The following is a 15,149-nucleotide window of genomic DNA, read 5'->3' as shown; positions in this document are numbered from 1 at the left end:
TTCTGTGTTTTCAGTGCATTGTGTTTGCACCTTTCTTGCAGTCTTGGAGACCTCCTAGCTCTCCTAGCTTGTCACGGAAAGTATTTTGCCTATGGGTAGTTGCCCACAGAACAGCAGTACCTGAAGCCAGTGCAAAAACAGCTTTTCTGCTCATCTGGGTTTCTGGCCACAGTCCTGCTTTGTCTCCAACCCCTACTGGTTGATGAATATCTGTGTGCCACCAGTGATGAGCCCACATGTGGAAGCACAGTGGGGAAGGCTGCTGCCCTACTGTGTGTGTCCTTTGTGGTGGAGCTGGTGTATGAGGAAGGAGGGCTGGGGCACAGGTAGGTGCACACTGCTTTCCCAAGCTGTCCTCGGCTCAGGTGCTATTATTTCCCCTTCACAGTTGTGGTGAGAGCAGCAGCCAGAGCCCTGGCTCTGAATGGGTGGGTTGTAGGAGCTGTAGCAGTGCCATTGCTGCAGTGTGACTTGGTGTTGTCCATGGGCTAGGATACACCATTCCTCCCACCGTGCAGCTTGGGAATGGCTCAGCTGGTACAAAAGCAGTCTTGACTGCACCTGCCAGCACTTCTTTCTGCTGCAGGCTTTGCAAGAAACTCAGTTACTGCTTTGGGCATGTGCCTGCGTCCTCCCCTGGGTAATCCCCGGTCCAGTCACAGTGTCCCAGCTCCCATGTGCAGGATATCCTGGAAGGTTCCTGCACAGGTGAGGCAGTCTGGCAGTTCTTCCAGCCACAGAGCAATAGGGAGGAATACCCTGGCCCAGGCACACGAAGGATGCAGGGGCCACTGGGACAGGGACCCAAGCATTGAAATAGTCAGACTTGTGCCATGCTGTGTGTGACTGCCTGCAGTCTCTCCTGGCCTTGCCAGCAGCTCTGCTTTTTTCAGCTCAAGCTCGAGAGAGCATGGAGCCCTTCATCTTACTGGTGTAGCTGGAGTGTGGCAGCTGCCCCCAGCCCCTGCAAGGCCAGCCCTTAGTGCAGGTGTAGAGATAAGGTAAAAGGGAGCCAGCCTCACATCACCTGGGACAGGCAGCCCCTCACCCCCAGCCAGGGCCATGTTGTCACTGCCTTGTCCCTTTCCTGGCCAGCACGGGGTGGTGGTGGGAGGTGAGGGTGCTGCTGCTGGCAGCAGGCTGGGAGCCAGCCCCAGGCTGCCCAGCACTGCAGGTGTGCTGCTGGCTTCACAAGTGGTGAGCGCTGTGGGCAGCTGGCTGCTGTTTCTCATCCCAGCGCTGCAGGGGACAGAGCTGCTGTTGCAGGGACAGCAGGGAGACTGACAAGCTGGCTGGCAGGCAGCTTGCTGTAGTCAACCCATGCTACCCCCTGACAGCAGGCAGTACACCCATCTGCCTGATCCCTGCCCAGCCCTCACTGGGGCTGAGTGATAGTACAGCAGTCAGTCCTAGCACTGGCTAGCCAAGCCTGGTGGCAGCTGGCCCAGCACCAGTCATGCTTGTACTGGTGTTGCTGTTCCAGCACCAGTACTGACTCAGCTGGTACTACCCAGCACCAGCTGTCCTGGCATTTTACTGCCCAGGCACCAGCTTGGCCCACTACAAGCTGGCCTAGCCCCAGTGGAGAGAAAGCACCAGCAGCATGGATCAGGAAGAAGCTGATCCTGGTTCCTGGCTTTTCTCACTGAGCGTCTTCTTGGGAGTGTGAGGAAAAGGCTTCTTCAGCTGCAGAAGCAGTACCCCCACCTTGGCCACCTGTGACCAGGTACTAGCCCACTCCTTCCTTTGGCAGACTCCACTCCTCCTTGCTGGAATGCCACAGCCCCTTAAAAGCTTTTCTCTTTTCCTATCAAACATGCAATGCTGCAGCAGTTGCTTATCTAAGCGTGGCAAGAGGACATAGCTGAGCTGAACAGGATAGGTGTAGTCTCAGTGACCAGCTGCTGGCCATGGACCAGAGCTGTCAGTGCATGACCCCAGCATGGCTGAGAATGTTGGGGTTTTTTGGCACTTGGGCCATCTCAGTGCTGTAGTCAGCCAGACATTGCTGTCCTACCTACACAGCAACCATGCAAGCTTGGATCCCCTTCCCGACATCTGGCAGAAATAAAGCACACATCCATGTCAAACATAATATATTTCTAGCAAAAATAGGCTTTTTCTGTAGCTTCCATACACAAGGTTTTCTCCTGTATATTTACGCAGTAAACAGGTCGACTGAAGCAGTGTGCACTGGCTGACTTGACAGCTGCCCTTGCTTCAGGCTCCCATTTTACAATGGGTGGCTTCATTCCCCTTTTGTGGCTGTTCTCTGGAGCATGCATTGGTGCCCTTGTACCTCTCCAGCCAGGGGTTGTGGCACAGGCAGGGAGCTGCCCAGGGAGACTGGGGGGGAATTGTGGTGTAGCCCCCCAGGCAGAGGACAAGGCTGGTGGACAGGCTGCCTCCGTTCAAATGGGGCAGTCCCAGGAGTGCCCTCCAACCCGCATTCGAGGAAAAGCTTCCTGTAGCTTACCCTGTGCTGACCACAGGCTCCTCCACCATACTGTTAAGCAAGTGACTGGGCACAGGACCTCAGCCCTCTCATGGTGGTAAGAAGATACACACCACATTAACTCAAACACATTAACAAGCCTCCCCTTGTTCCTCCTGCCTCTCTGGTGATGTGAAGCAGAGGAGGGGCTTAGGACTGCCAAAGTCCCCAGCAGAAACCTCCAGTGCCTGAACACTGTCAAAGGCCTTCTCATCCTGCTGTCGGAGAAAGCAAAGCACGAGGATGCCTTGCCAGCAAGAGCTTCACAGTTTGGAGTTTGCTGGGTCATCTCTTGTCCATCCCAGAAGGGTTACCTGGGGTTACCATAGACCTAAAGGACATAACACGTAGGCAGCAAGTGCATCCCCTTGATGTCCTGAGGAAGGGCCCTTGCTAGGAGCCAGCGCTTCTTGCTGCCTAACCCTGCAACTTAGAACATTGCAACACACCCACGTACTGCCTGCACTGTTCCAAAGTGAGAGACACCACCCCGATGAGGACAGGTGCCCAAGCGTGGCTTTGCAAGCAGAGCAGCCACTACAGCACAGGGAAGGAAGCCAGTTCTCCCCTCTGCCCTTCCTGTGCCACTGAAGCTCCCACAGCACCCAGGCAAGGAGTATCCCTCTAATCTGGCCCCAGTTCCCTCCCACTTCCCTCTTCCCCATGTTTTTGGCAGTCCTTCTTGGACATGTTCAAGTCTCCAGCATCTCAGCAGCACGGACTTGCCTCACAGTTTGATAATTGCACATAACAGGGCCACTCAGTGACCCCCACAAGGCTGGGGGGGAACCAACAAAAAGGAACAATACAGTCAAGTAAACTAAATCAAGAAATCCCTCGCCGTCAGTCCCAGCATGATGGGTCTCGCACAAGTTCAGAGAGAGGAGGCTGCCTGGCCCTGCTGCAGCACAGCTCCAGCATCTAGGAGATCATGTACTGGGTGATGGCCTGCAGTGCGTACAGCAGCTCTGCCTGCATCCGGGCTTCCAGGATGAGCAGGTTCACGTGAACCTGGGGAAACAGCAAGAGAGGCTCAGGCAGCTGAAGTGTGCTGTGCTCAGCAGTGCAAGCAACGGCCCACCTGGACACGAGACTTCCGTCATCAAAATGCCACCAATTTTTCCAGCTCAGGCAGCTCCCCTTTTCCCCTCCTCCCAGTCCTGTAGGCTGTAGCTGCTTCCCAGAGCTTCCTGCCAGGGAGTCCCCTGCATACTGGAATGCACCAGCATTCCAGGCTGGCAGCAGCACAGTCCCTGACACCCACAGCAGCTGCTTCTGTGAATTATGGCTTGACAGAGGGCTCACCAGGAGGCACTCACCACTGGAGTAATGACTTTGAAGATGCTTGTGCTGCTGGTGCCCCGGTCTCATCACAGTGGGTAGCCCCATGCCACGCTAAGCCCAACTCCTTAGAAACAGCCAGTTTCCATTCCTCCCCACCTGCCTCAGACTGGTTTGGTGGCTCAAAGATCTCCCATACTCCCCTCAAAACACCCCAGCTTGTAGCCCCTGCCTACTTCCAGCCCCACCACAGCCAGAGCCAGGGGCCAGCTATCCCACCTTTTCACTGTGCTTGAACTGCTTCCAGAACCTGTCAAACATTTCTGAGTTTGTCTTCTCTGGGTAGCAGGTTACAGTTTTAATGTAAACTTTGAGCATTCGCTCCAGGAGCTGATTCACTTCTGCATAGTCATAATCATCGTACCTGTGGGGAGCACAGGGGTGAGTCACAAGCCAGCACCTTGCCTTTGGTCTGCCTGGGGCATGGCACAGCCACAGGGTAGGGGGGCACATGGCAACAGCCACCAGGCACTGAAACCCTGCCCCAAAGCCCCCTGCCCTGGATAGAGCAGTTCAGTATCTCTCCCCTGCCTGTCTCAACATCCAGGCAGGTGATTTACCTCTGTCCCTTCTCCATGCTCATCTGCATGAGAGACTGAGTGCCTTACCCTCCTCCCACCTGGGTCAGCTCAGTTTTCTCCCCTGGACCATGAGGTTGGTTTCTCTACCTAATGCCAAACATGCAGTGGATGTAGTTCCAGATGCCCCGCTTGAAAACAGAGGGTTCACAGCCCTGCCGCTTGGCCATGGCACTGCTTTGCAAACCATCCACCATCCTAAACTTCTCATCCAGGAGATGCCCAATGTCAGAGTAGAGCCGGTTGACCAGTGAGAAGCCATGGTCTTCCCAGGAGTAATCCTGTTGAGCACAGCAAGAGGATTTTGCAATTGCAAAATGGAGCTTGGAGCATGTTCCCAGGAAGAAGGGCTGGAGACCTCAGGAAGCAGAAGAATTCAGTGAATATGCCCTGGAGATACCTCTGCCCAAACCACAACATTCCTTATCAAGCAGCTTTTGAATTGTTTTTACCCTTGCCTCTATGAGGGCCATGTGAAAAAAATCATCAACCCTTGGAGAAAGAAGTCACTTCCCTCTTCCCAACCCTAGTGGGGCAGGGCCAGTCTGCATGGGCAATTCTGCCACTATTTATGGGAGGGGAGGGGCAGCAGCTCAAGCTGCTGCCCACCAAGAGAGCAGGAGTCTTACCTGGACTCTGAATACTTGTGTCTGATCCTCGTCACGCCTGGCAAAGTCTTGGTATCCAAAATCAGGGTCCTGCATGTAGCATGCAAGGTTGGTGGCACCAGTGACTTCCCCATCAGTATCTGCAAGAGGGGAGAGCCCTGCAGCTGGGTCAGCTGCCCTGTTCTCAGCCACATCAGGGATTGAAAGCCAGCCCTTGTTCTGCCCCACATGCATTCCGTGAGCCCCTCTGAACCACACATCATGGAAAATGTAAAACATAGAGATGTTTGTGAACATATGAACTCCCACCCTGCACACCCACCTCTGCTCCCTGCCCCTCACCTTCCTCTCGGTCCTGCTGCAGTAGCCTCATCTCATCCCTGCCCTCAGTCTCCACATGGATCTGCTGCATGCGTTCCCGGAGGGAATCCAGCTCCATGCAGGAGTCCAGGGACTGCACAGACACAGGCTTGGGGGTGAGGGCAGTGGTCCCAAGAGCATCCCCCCATCCCCTGCACACCCACCCTCGGGGGCTCACCCGCTTGCGGTTGATGCGCAGCAGCTCCTGGCTGTAGCTGTTGCTGGCAGTGGCCTCGCAGAAGCACTGGTTCCCAAGTGACAATGGCTTCAGTGAGCCTCGGCCCATCAGCCCCTCGTCCTGCTCGCAGCCACAGCCGAAGACAAAGCTGGCAAGTGCATGGCAGTGTGCCAGGAGAACAACGGCATGCACCAGCTCTGCCAGTGACCAGCTCCACTCACTGATCTTCAGCAGCTTCTGCAGAACATGGACAGACCAGCAATGTGACACACGTAGGTGGGCAGGGTGCTGGCAGCCCCTGGGGATGCTGCTGTCCCCACTGCCATCATGGTCCCTGGCTGATAGCCCTTCCCGGTACCTCAATGTGCTCCTTGGTGATAAGCCATGGCCGGTGTGCCAGGATCTTGTTGATCTCGTTGAGGTTGCGGAGTTTGGGGGGGATGAATTCGAGGCCACGCAGCCACTGGGGGTCACCCCCTGCCCGCAGGAACTGCAGCACATGCAGGTTCACCAGGTACCGACACTGGTGCCGGGCCGCTGCCTGCAAAAACAGCACGTCAGCATCCATGCACTTCCCCAGCAGCACAGGCATCCCACACCCACCTCTCGCTCAGCCTCCGTATGACCTTGTGATTTTGGTCCCTGATGCGAAGCCCACAGCACAGGCTATCTGCTGGAGGTTAAGGAGAGCCTCACAGGGCTGAGCAGAGCCCCCGTCCCCTCTGGCAGCTCCCAGCAGGGCTCACCATGATGGCGATGTAGTGCCGGCAGTCAAAGGGCAGAGGGCCATCCATGTGCATCAGGTGGTGCTGCGTCTTGAGGAAGCTGTCGAGGTACTGTGGGTGGTAGCCCATCTGCTGGGTCACCGCCTCCAGCCGCCCTCGGCTTGTCAGCACCTTCACAAAGAGGAACTGGGGGCACTCAGGGTCACTGTTGGACATCTTCACTACCTGCAGGAAACACGCTCTGCTTAGCTCTCCTCAGAGCAGCCCCTGCTGCAGCAGCACACTCCAGCTAAGCCCAGGCTCTGCAAGAGGCAGCGATCCCTCTCCCAGCTAGGTGCTGCCAGAGGGACACTCGTGGCTGTCAGGCAGAGCACTGCTCAGTGACACAGGTAGCAAGACACACGGGTTTGTCTCTGGGAGAAGGCTCTGCATGGTGAGTGGAAGCAAAGGGCAAACCAGGAATGATGTTCCTTTTAGTGTGCAAGAGCAGATCAGGAGAAAAACAGCACAAAATACATTCCAGAATGGAGCAGCCCATCTGCCAGCATGGAGCTCTCCTACCCAGTACCAAGATGTGAGAGAGCTGTGGAAACAGCAGAGGGGCTCCCAGGCTCCTGCCCTGGCAAGTCAAGAGGCAAACCATGTCCTGATACCTTTGATGTGATCAGGAGCACACAGAAGAGCTCTCTGCATGTTGCCCAAGCAGGCAGCATGGGCGTGGGTCCTGCAGCACAGAGCACAACTCTGTGCCCACCAGAGAAAACACAGATGGGCAGCTCAGCAAGGGGGGCCCAGACACTCCCAGCAATGCCCATGCCAGCCTTGCACCAGGGCCCCAGACCAGCACAGCTCCAGCCCCTCCTAAGAGGGTGGTGGGAACAGAGGGCAGGGATGTTGGAAAGATGCCCAGGCAGCTGCCATGCTCCAACAACAGTGCTGCCACGATTCCCACCCGACAGCATGGTCTGCACCTGCAGCCTGCCCACCCGAGGTACAGGTACAGCAGGTGTTAACCCTTGTCACACAGGAAGTCACAACTCCTGCTCACATGTGGGAGCCCAGGCAGCACCCTTGGATGCAAAAGATGCATCTCTTCTCCCAGGCTTGAACTGAAATCTCTCCTGTGAAATTCTGGCCCTGCTGACACCACTGTCTTGTTCCTTCCACCTGTCTCTCCAGTGCAGTCACCCAAAGGCTGGTGACTGGAGCATGGCAACAATAGTGGCATAGGAGAAAACCACCAAAGCTACAGGGGTGCGTGGCAGAGCACCCAGGGGTGAGGGGCAGACAGAGCAGGGGTGAGCTGCATGGCAGCACAGAGCAGTTGCACCTACACAGGCAGTGCAGGAAGCGGCTCAGGCCATTTTCCACCATCCTGCACTTCTGGTGAAAACACCATCACTCAAGTGTCAAGAGATTTACTTGACATTTCGAGTGTCCACTTCCTCTGCTAAAAGGGGTCCATAAAACCCCAAAACTCAAATTTAAACGTAAAGATTAGAAGTACCAGCTTCTTTGATCGACAGCAGAAGATGAAAGCCAGAAGTGACCTGCAAAAGCCCCTACAAAGTCCCTTTGCCTGGAGAAGTGAGATGCTGTGAGGACACCCAAGGGGCTACAGCCACAGATATTCTCCTGGAGGGCTGAGGTGGAGGAGCCAAGGGCCCTTCCACTCCCCCCCGGGGAAAGGTGGTCCCCAGTAAGGAGCTGTGCAACCATGGTTCAGCCTTTAGTGCTGCCAGCTCTCCTCACTCCGCTGGTCTAGGTGATGATGGAGCAAGCAACCAGACAGATATGTCTTTGGAGGAGTTGATGAAGGAACTGGGGGATGAAGGTGCAGAACAGCCACCTCCTCGTCTCTCAGCCCATGGCCAGGCTAAACTGCCCACTTCCAAAGACACCAGCCCAGCCGAGGGTGTCTCCACCAGCACCACCTGCCACATTCCCACAGTTCCACCTCCCCAGCCTCCCGCATTGGCCCCAGTGTCACCTTCCTCATCCTCCTCGGCCACAGCCCTCCTCATCCTCCTCCCGGAGTGCATCCACTTGCACTCCTGAGCTATGGGAGCATCGCCTCCCTGCCAGGGGAACCTTCGTGTCCCCGAGCCCCCTGAACTCTTTAACAGGCACCTAAAGCGCGTACGCACCACCAACCTCGTCCCCTCCCCGCTCGGCGGACCCCCGGGAGAACGGTGCCGCGGTGCTCCCGGCCGGCAGCCGTGAACACATAAGGAAGGCAGGAGGTTGAAGGAGCCCGTACAGCGCCGGGATGTGCGGGATAGGGGCCGGCGGACCCCGCCGCGCTCTGCGCCCGGCCGGGGCTCATCCCTTCGCCCGGCGAGACCGCAGCTCCGTCGGTACCGGAGGCTCCTCCGATAATGTTCGCTGGAGAGGGTGCCGCGGCAGCACCTCTCGCCTGGCCCTTCTGCCGGGGCATTCGAGAGGACGGGGGAAGTACGAGTGCCTGTAGCAGGGCCCCTCCGGCGGTGCCGGCGGCCGGTACCCGGGGCCCCATTGTGCGGGCGGCGGCGGCGGCAGCGCCCCCGGAGAGCGGCGCGGGCAGTGCAGGCGGAGAGAGAAAAACAAGTTTGATTGGCAGTGATGGAGCCACGGCGCCTCCCGCATCCCGCACAAAGGGGACGGGGACGCCACCGCCGCACCGGGACCGGCACCGGGAGCGGCACCGGGAGCAGGAGCAGGACCAAGACCAAGCCGCCGGGCGCGGCATCTTGAGAGCGTAGCCTCACCGGCCCCGCGCACCGCTAGCGGGCAGCGGGAATGTCCCGGCCTGCTGGTGCCGCAGCCGTGCCGGCCCGGTGGCGGCGATCAGGGCGAAGCCCGGTGCTGCTGTACGGGCTCCAGTGGTGGCGGCGGGGCGGGTCCTACCTGCCCCGGCAGCCGCTGGCATCGGCTTCCTCGGGGGTGCTCCACGCTCTGGGGACACACGATCATGGTGAGCCCGTGCCGTGCCGAGCCGAGCCGAGCCGAGCCGAGCCGAGCCGAGCCGAGCCGAGCCGAGCCGAGCCGAGCGCAGTCCCGCTGGCCGGCCCCGGTGCCCCCGCCCGGTGCGGCCGGCGGCAGCGCAGAGCCGGCACCGCGGCAGGCAGGGGGCGGGCCCGCCTGCGCCAATCGCCGCCGCCAGGGGGCGGCCGCCGCCGCACCACGTGGGCCGGGCGCGCAGGCCCCGCCCCGCCGCGGTGGGCGGGCCGGGCTGCCCCGCCGCTGGGGGGCGCTGCCGGCGCCGCGGGGGCGGAGGGGAGCAGGGCCGGGAGCAGGGCCGGGAGCCGCTCCCGCCCGGTCCCGGGCCGCTCCCGGCCGGTCCCGGGCCGCTCCCGGGCCGCTCCCGGGCCGCTCCCGCCCGGTCCCGGGCCGGTCCCGAGCCGGTCCCGTGCCGCTCCCGGGCCGCTCCCGCCCGGTCCCGGGCCGGTCCCGGGCCGCTCCCGGGCCGCTCCCGCCCGGTCCCGGGCCGGTCCCGAGCCGGTCCCGAGCCGCTCCCGGGCCGGTCCCGAGCCGCTCCCGAGCCGCTCCCGGGCCGGTCCCGAGCCGCTCCCGGGCCGGTCCCGAGCCGCTCCCGAGCCGCTCCCGGGCCGGTCCCGGGCCGGTCCCGAGCCGCTCCCGGGCCGGTCCCGAGCCGCTCCCGAGCCGCTCCCGGGCCGGTCCCGAGCCTGTCCCGGGCCGGTCCCGGGCCGCTCCCGGGCCGGTCCCGAGCCGCTCCCGGGCCGGTCCCGAGCCGGCCGTGCCAGGCCCGGCTGAGGGTCCCACGCTTCTCTCAAGCAAGCAGTGATACGAGGGGAGGGCGTGCTCTTATGTGCCTCTGCCAGGGAAGGTTGACGCTGGACATCAGGAGGAATTCCTTCCCAGAAAGGGTGATCAGCCACCGGATTAGACTGCTCAGGTTGGTGGTGGAGTCAATGTCCCTGGAGGAGTTTAAGGAACTGTTTGACGCGGTGTTCAGACAAAGGTTGGACTCAATGATCTCCAACGTCTTCTCCAACATAACTGAATCTGGGATTCTGTAAGAGCAGCTGCAGGGGGATGCAGTCAGTGTTGGCCAGAAAGGTCTGGTCATCCACAGGGACAGCAGCAGTGGCTGAGGGCTGCAGGTGGCCCCGGAGCAGAGCCCCTTGCCCAGTGCGGTCACAGCAGTGCAGGGAGCCCTGTGAGACAGCCAGGAGGGGGCTCGTCCATGTGCTTGATGTTGAACATGTTGCCATTGTGAGCCTGGGACAGCACAGCTGGGACAGTAGGACTGGCCCCTGTCTCGCTGTGTGTGAGACGTCAGAGGTGTTCAGGTGTTGGGGCTCCAGTGGTGCTTTCCTCAGGCCCCGCAGAATGAACCTGGGCAAACCCAGAGCTCTACTGCCACCAGAAACTGGGGACACGGGTGAAGGAGCAGCGAGGCCTGGGGGGAACTGCCAGGATGACACAGTGGCTTGCCGTCTGAGCCAACACAGGCAGGACACAGGAATAACCACAAAACCATGGATGAAAAGCAAAGAGGAAATTTATTTTCATGACCTCACCGACTGCAGGACCCCCAAAGCAGCACACAGGCAGAGGCAGATAAGCAGGGATGCAGGCACTGTGGATCTTGGTCCACCCTAGAGGATCACTGAACCTGCTGGTTTTGCCTGTTTATTAAGGATTTGTGCAGTTGTGGTTTACCACTGTGATTTGATCTTTCCCACAGCAGGCTAGGAATCTCAAACATGTTAAATAAGGTGCCACTAAGTCTATCACAGGCCTGTGTTATCTAAACATAGAAGTTCTACTTACTACAAAGCTAAACAATGATGAGTAAGGTATATGTGTTTTTCCTACATCAGCTGCAAGGCACTTGAGCATATTTACAATCTTTCTTGCCTATCTTTCTTTATTTTTCCACACTTACCCCCCTAGGACTCCTCATCCTGTGTGTCCCCATCAGTCGCTCCTGCCTGCTCAGCTGCAGCTGCCCACTCACCAGGACATGTCCCGGGCTGTGCTTGTGGGCACCTCAGAGCAGGGAGGGGCACTTGGCAGGAAGCAAGACTGGGGGCCCAGGGCATTTGGCAGAGGCATGGTAGGAGCGAGGAGCAGGGCCTGAGGAGCAGTAAGGTTTGGGCAGCAAAGCTGTGGAGAATGAGGCATACAGGGGCGCAGGAGCGTGTCACACTGTCCCATAGCTGTTCTGGTGGGGGCTGTGTTCACTGTGGGTGGCTGGGGGCCCAGGCATTGGAGGTGGTGCATGATTGCTGCTGTCCCAGAGGGGCTCATGGCTGTCCTTTTGTGGCAGCTCAGTCACATAGCAGATGCTCTCGCTGTAGTTGGGCTTGAAGCTCTCCACAACATCTTTGGGGACTCCAGTCCATTCCTCCAGGGAGCAGAGCAGGGTGAGAGAAGCCACCATCCAGCCCAGCCCCAACCCCACGCAGCTGGGGTGAGCCCAAGGCAGGGCTGCCTGCACTACCTTACCTGGAAATTGCCATTGTGGGTGATGAACAGCTCATCAAAATTCTTGCTGGGGTTGGGAATTCGGGGCATCAGGATGACCCATACCCTGTGCAGGAGAAGTTGTTAGAGGGAAGAACCCCAGTGCTGCTGTGACCAGTCAGGTCCCCGCACTCACCTTTCCATGCGCACCAGCAGGATGACGAGGACCACCAGGAGCAGGCAGGAGGCAATGGGGACCAAGACCGTGCGGATCCCAAACCAGTACAGCTGCTCCTTTGTGCCTGGAGAGAGCAGGGGTGACACTGATCCCCAGACAGCACGCCACCAAGGCAGTGGGGTGGGCCTGCAGGTGGCCCTTCGTGGGTGGCCATAGCATTGCTCATGGCAGGGCTCAGCTGGGAAAAGAGCATGGAGAAGGGGCCTGTCCCCAAGCCCTGCCATCCTATCACCATAACTAGCTAGTGACCCTGTCCTGGCCCAGCCATGGCCTCCAGTGCTAAGCAGCCCCTGGCAAAAGTCAGCAGATCCCACTGGTGGGGTGTTTTGCTTCCAGAAGTACAAAGAATGCTGCTGCTAGCATCCCACATGCCCAGATGGGTCTTGTCCCTACAGCTGCTGTCTCAAGCCATTCTCTACTTGCTTAGCCATCTCTTGCCTACTGAGCCCTGCCGTGCTCCAGTCCATCCTATCCCGCTGCAGCCCTCAGAACATACCCTTACTGGTGGAGTTGCTGCCCCAGATGACAGGAACGCTCCACTCGCTCCAGAACTGGGTTCTGCCACAGTAATTGTTGATCTTGCTGCGCACGTAGAAGGTGTAGGACTTCTCATAGTCCACGCTGGGTAAGGAGAAGACATCTCCATTCACTGAGAGCTCCTGCAGAGACATGAGCCCTGTGCTGCTGGCTGGTATCACCTTGGAGGCTGGTGCACAGCTCACCCCTGGGCACAAGCCACAAGGGTGCTGTGCCCAGGGTTCTTACCGTCCAGCTGGTGTCCTTGTTGCTCTTGTACTTGACAGCGTGCTCCAGGCACTTGTCTTTGGGGTATGGGGAGGCCCAGGTCAGCTGCAGCTGATTGTTGCTCATGTTGTGGATGGTCAGGTTGACAGGTGCCTCTGGTTTCACTTCAAGGGACAGGTAATGCCCAGTGAGGGCTGGCCCCGTGGGAGTTGGGAGCTCACAGGGGAGCTCTGATAACCCACAGCCCTGCAGAGGAGAGGGGGGTTCCCCCACCATTCCGTACCCAGGTCCTGCAGCTCCATGCGCTTGCTGGGGATCTCCAGGGTCTTGCCGCCAACACTGGCATTGATGAGAACGTGGAAAGGCTGGAACTGGATGAGCTCATTCTGCTTGAAGTGGCAGCCAACCCTGACACCCTGGTTCTGCAGGTAGTGCTTGCACTCCACCTCCTTGTCAGATGTGTTCTTGTACCTGTGCCACAGTAGGTTACCAGGACTCCCCAAGGCCTCTCATGCCCCAGCCCTTGCCAGGACCCCTCTCCCCAGCACATCCCGTTCTGCTTGCTCTGGGCACAGAGCTTGCCCCACCCTGGGCTTGGGGAGGAGGAGAGGCCTGATGCTAGGACCAGCAATGCTGGCAGCAGCCCCCCTACACAGGGACCCGCTGCTGGACACTCTGCTGTAGGACTGGCCATGGGGCGGGGGCACCTACCAGTAGAAGAGGGAGTAGTTGACCGTGGGCATCTCTTTGTTCCCCCACGTGCAGTTCATGTACTCCTCATTGAAGAGGACACACTCCACCCCTGCAAGCAACAGACACTGCTGGACATGACAGTGGTAGGTAGCTGTGCCAAGGCCCAGGGGTGCACAGGAGAGATATGGCACGTGTCAGATCCCCATGTATCCCTGTGAGCCTCCCTCTGTGTCAACCATACAAACTCATCAGCGAGCACTGCAGGGGCAGGAGAAAACCAGAGTTGAGCTTTCCTGGGTTGTAATGTAACACAATGGAGAAAGCAGGCTGTTTCTAGACAGATGGAGAAAGAGTGGAGATGGAGGGCACCTTCCCACCCGCCCAGAAGGTCCTGGGATACAGAGGGGGTTTTACTGACAGCCAGACAAGGAGTGGATTTTTATTTTTTTTCAGAAAACAGTGGCCAGGATGAGAGTGCCACGTGGAAAGAAAAGCCTCTGTGTCCTGTCACCTTCCTGTGCACAGCACTGCTGAGGTGACCAGGAAGTAAAGGGCAGCTGGTGCAGATCCACTGGCCGTCCTGGCCGGCACCCACAGGTAGCACAGACCAATAGGATTTGCCAGGAAAGTGACAGGGCAGGAGCACTGCAGGACTAGTAGCAAGAGGGCTGGTGGGGGCAGAAATGCTCCAGCACTGCAGTGGGCACAAGGACACCCCAACAGAGCTCCCTGCCTGATCCTCCTGGCAGCCCCACTGCAAGGGGCCATATAGGTGCCTCAGGTCCTGGGACACATCAGGGGTCTCGGGGCCCCTGGTGTGTGCCACAACAGCACGCCAGCCCACACAGTCACACATCCTGTCCTCGCACGCCATCACTGGGGAGCTCTATTCCCCAGCCCCAACCACAAAAGGGGCCCGTGGCCTTCCCATCTGCCCCCTTACCTGGGTGGCTGCGGGCAGCAGCAGGGTAGGGACCCAGCCCACAGAGGAGGAGGAGGAGGACAAGCACGAGGAAGGTGTTAGGAGCTGCCATGGAAGCTGCTGACCGGGGACGCGTGCGAACAGCCTCAGCCAGGGCTGCCGGCTTCCGCATCACACTGCTTCCTGCCCCACGGCACCGCCTGCACCGGGGGCCCATCCTATGTGCTGCCCCAAGGGCCACCTTATGGGAACCATGACTCACTCTGGTGGGGCCCCATAGCTCATCCCAGTGAGATCCCACAGCTCATCCCACTGGGACCCCACAGCTCATCCCAGTGAGATCCCACAGCTCATCCCACTGGGACCCCACAGCTCATGCCAGTGGAACTCCATGGCTCATCCCACTAGGATACCGCAGCTAACCCACTGGGACCCCACAGCACATTCCACTGGCACCCCATGGCTCATCCCACCGGGACTGTGTCGCCCTCCCTGCTCATTCCCACGCCTCACACCTCTTGGACCTCCCAATTCATCCTGCCGTGTTCCCATGGCTAATGCTCTAGGGAACACCACCAGGAGCATGGCTGGGATGGGGATCTCAACGCCCAGCCCGCCTGGATCCCCGGGAGCATCACCGGCGGCAGGGAGAGTCACAGCGGGGCTTGTGTGTGTGTGACAGCACGGCCGGGCTGCCGGGGTGCTGCCGGGCGCTGACGGCCGCGCCGGGCCGTCGGTGGCCGGGCTGCCGGGGTGCTGCCGGGTGCTGACGGCCGCGCCGGGCCGTCGGTGGCCGGGCTGCCGGGGTGCTGCCGGGCGGTGACGGCCGCGCCGGGCCGTCGGTGGCCGGGCTGCC

The 15,149-nt window shown here is 59.4% G+C and overlaps 2 protein-coding genes across 5 annotated transcripts; both read right to left on the bottom strand.

Moving 5' to 3' along the window:
• Nucleotides 1-2,079: 2,079 nt before the first annotated feature.
• Nucleotides 2,080-9,385, bottom strand: LOC110472666 (sestrin-3). 4 transcript variants are annotated; one of them, XM_021534563.3, is made up of 9 exons: nucleotides 9,171-9,385; nucleotides 6,306-6,509; nucleotides 5,918-6,100; nucleotides 5,560-5,796; nucleotides 5,364-5,475; nucleotides 5,043-5,179; nucleotides 4,504-4,694; nucleotides 4,055-4,199; nucleotides 2,080-3,505 (listed from the first exon to the last, which is right to left on the bottom strand). In XM_021534563.3, exons 1-9 carry the CDS (start codon nucleotides 9,234-9,236, stop codon nucleotides 3,416-3,418), a joined length of 1,365 nt encoding a protein of 454 aa, XP_021390238.2. In that variant the 5' UTR covers nucleotides 9,237-9,385; the 3' UTR covers nucleotides 2,080-3,415. The 4 variants fall into 4 exon arrangements, with proteins under 4 accessions (XP_021390238.2, XP_021390239.2, XP_085426573.1 ...); XM_021534564.3 differs by having other exon boundaries at nucleotides 5,043-5,161; XM_085570447.1 differs by lacking the exon at nucleotides 9,171-9,385 and adding an exon at nucleotides 8,439-8,755 and having other exon boundaries at nucleotides 5,043-5,161.
• Nucleotides 9,386-10,770: 1,385 nt separating this feature from the next.
• Nucleotides 10,771-14,486, bottom strand: IL2RG (interleukin 2 receptor subunit gamma). Its single transcript, XM_021534603.4, has 8 exons — nucleotides 14,315-14,486; nucleotides 13,390-13,480; nucleotides 12,962-13,149; nucleotides 12,700-12,842; nucleotides 12,431-12,593; nucleotides 11,893-11,998; nucleotides 11,739-11,823; nucleotides 10,771-11,637 (listed from the first exon to the last, which is right to left on the bottom strand). Exons 1-8 carry the CDS (start codon nucleotides 14,463-14,465, stop codon nucleotides 11,434-11,436), a joined length of 1,131 nt encoding a protein of 376 aa, XP_021390278.4. The 5' UTR covers nucleotides 14,466-14,486; the 3' UTR covers nucleotides 10,771-11,433.
• Between the last annotated feature and the right edge of the window lie 663 nt (nucleotides 14,487-15,149).

Source organism: Lonchura striata, chromosome 4A (assembly GCF_050655825.1).
Source record: "Lonchura striata isolate lonStrDom1 chromosome 4A, ASM5065582v1, whole genome shotgun sequence".
Classification (NCBI taxonomy): Eukaryota; Metazoa; Chordata; class Aves; order Passeriformes; family Estrildidae; genus Lonchura; species Lonchura striata.
Note: the sequence above shows the minus strand (reverse complement) of the source record. Positions and strands in the feature narration are given on the sequence as shown.

What these genes read in the sequence shown, in the direction of transcription:
- IL2RG (XM_021534603.4), bottom strand. Translation starts at nt 14,465, where the DNA reads ATGCGGAAGCCGGCAGCCCTGGCTGAGGCTGTTCGCACGCGTCCCCGG. An exon ending in AACTACTCCCTCTTCTACTG is followed by an intron (nt 13,150 to 13,389) that starts GTAGGTGCCCCC and finishes ACTGTGGCACAG; the next exon opens with GTACAAGAACACATCTGACA. An exon ending in CATGGAGCTGCAGGACCTGG is followed by an intron (nt 12,843 to 12,961) that starts GTACGGAATGGT and finishes TGTCCCTTGAAG; the next exon opens with TGAAACCAGAGGCACCTGTC.
- LOC110472666 (XM_085570446.1), bottom strand. Translation starts at nt 8,513, where the DNA reads ATGTGTTCACGGCTGCCGGCCGGGAGCACCGCGGCACCGTTCTCCCGG. An exon ending in CACTGCATGTTTGGCATTAG is followed by an intron (nt 4,200 to 4,503) that starts GTAGAGAAACCA and finishes TGCTCCCCACAG; the next exon opens with GTACGATGATTATGACTATG. An exon ending in AGTTCAAGCACAGTGAAAAG is followed by an intron (nt 3,506 to 4,054) that starts GTGGGATAGCTG and finishes CTGTTTCCCCAG; the next exon opens with GTTCACGTGAACCTGCTCAT.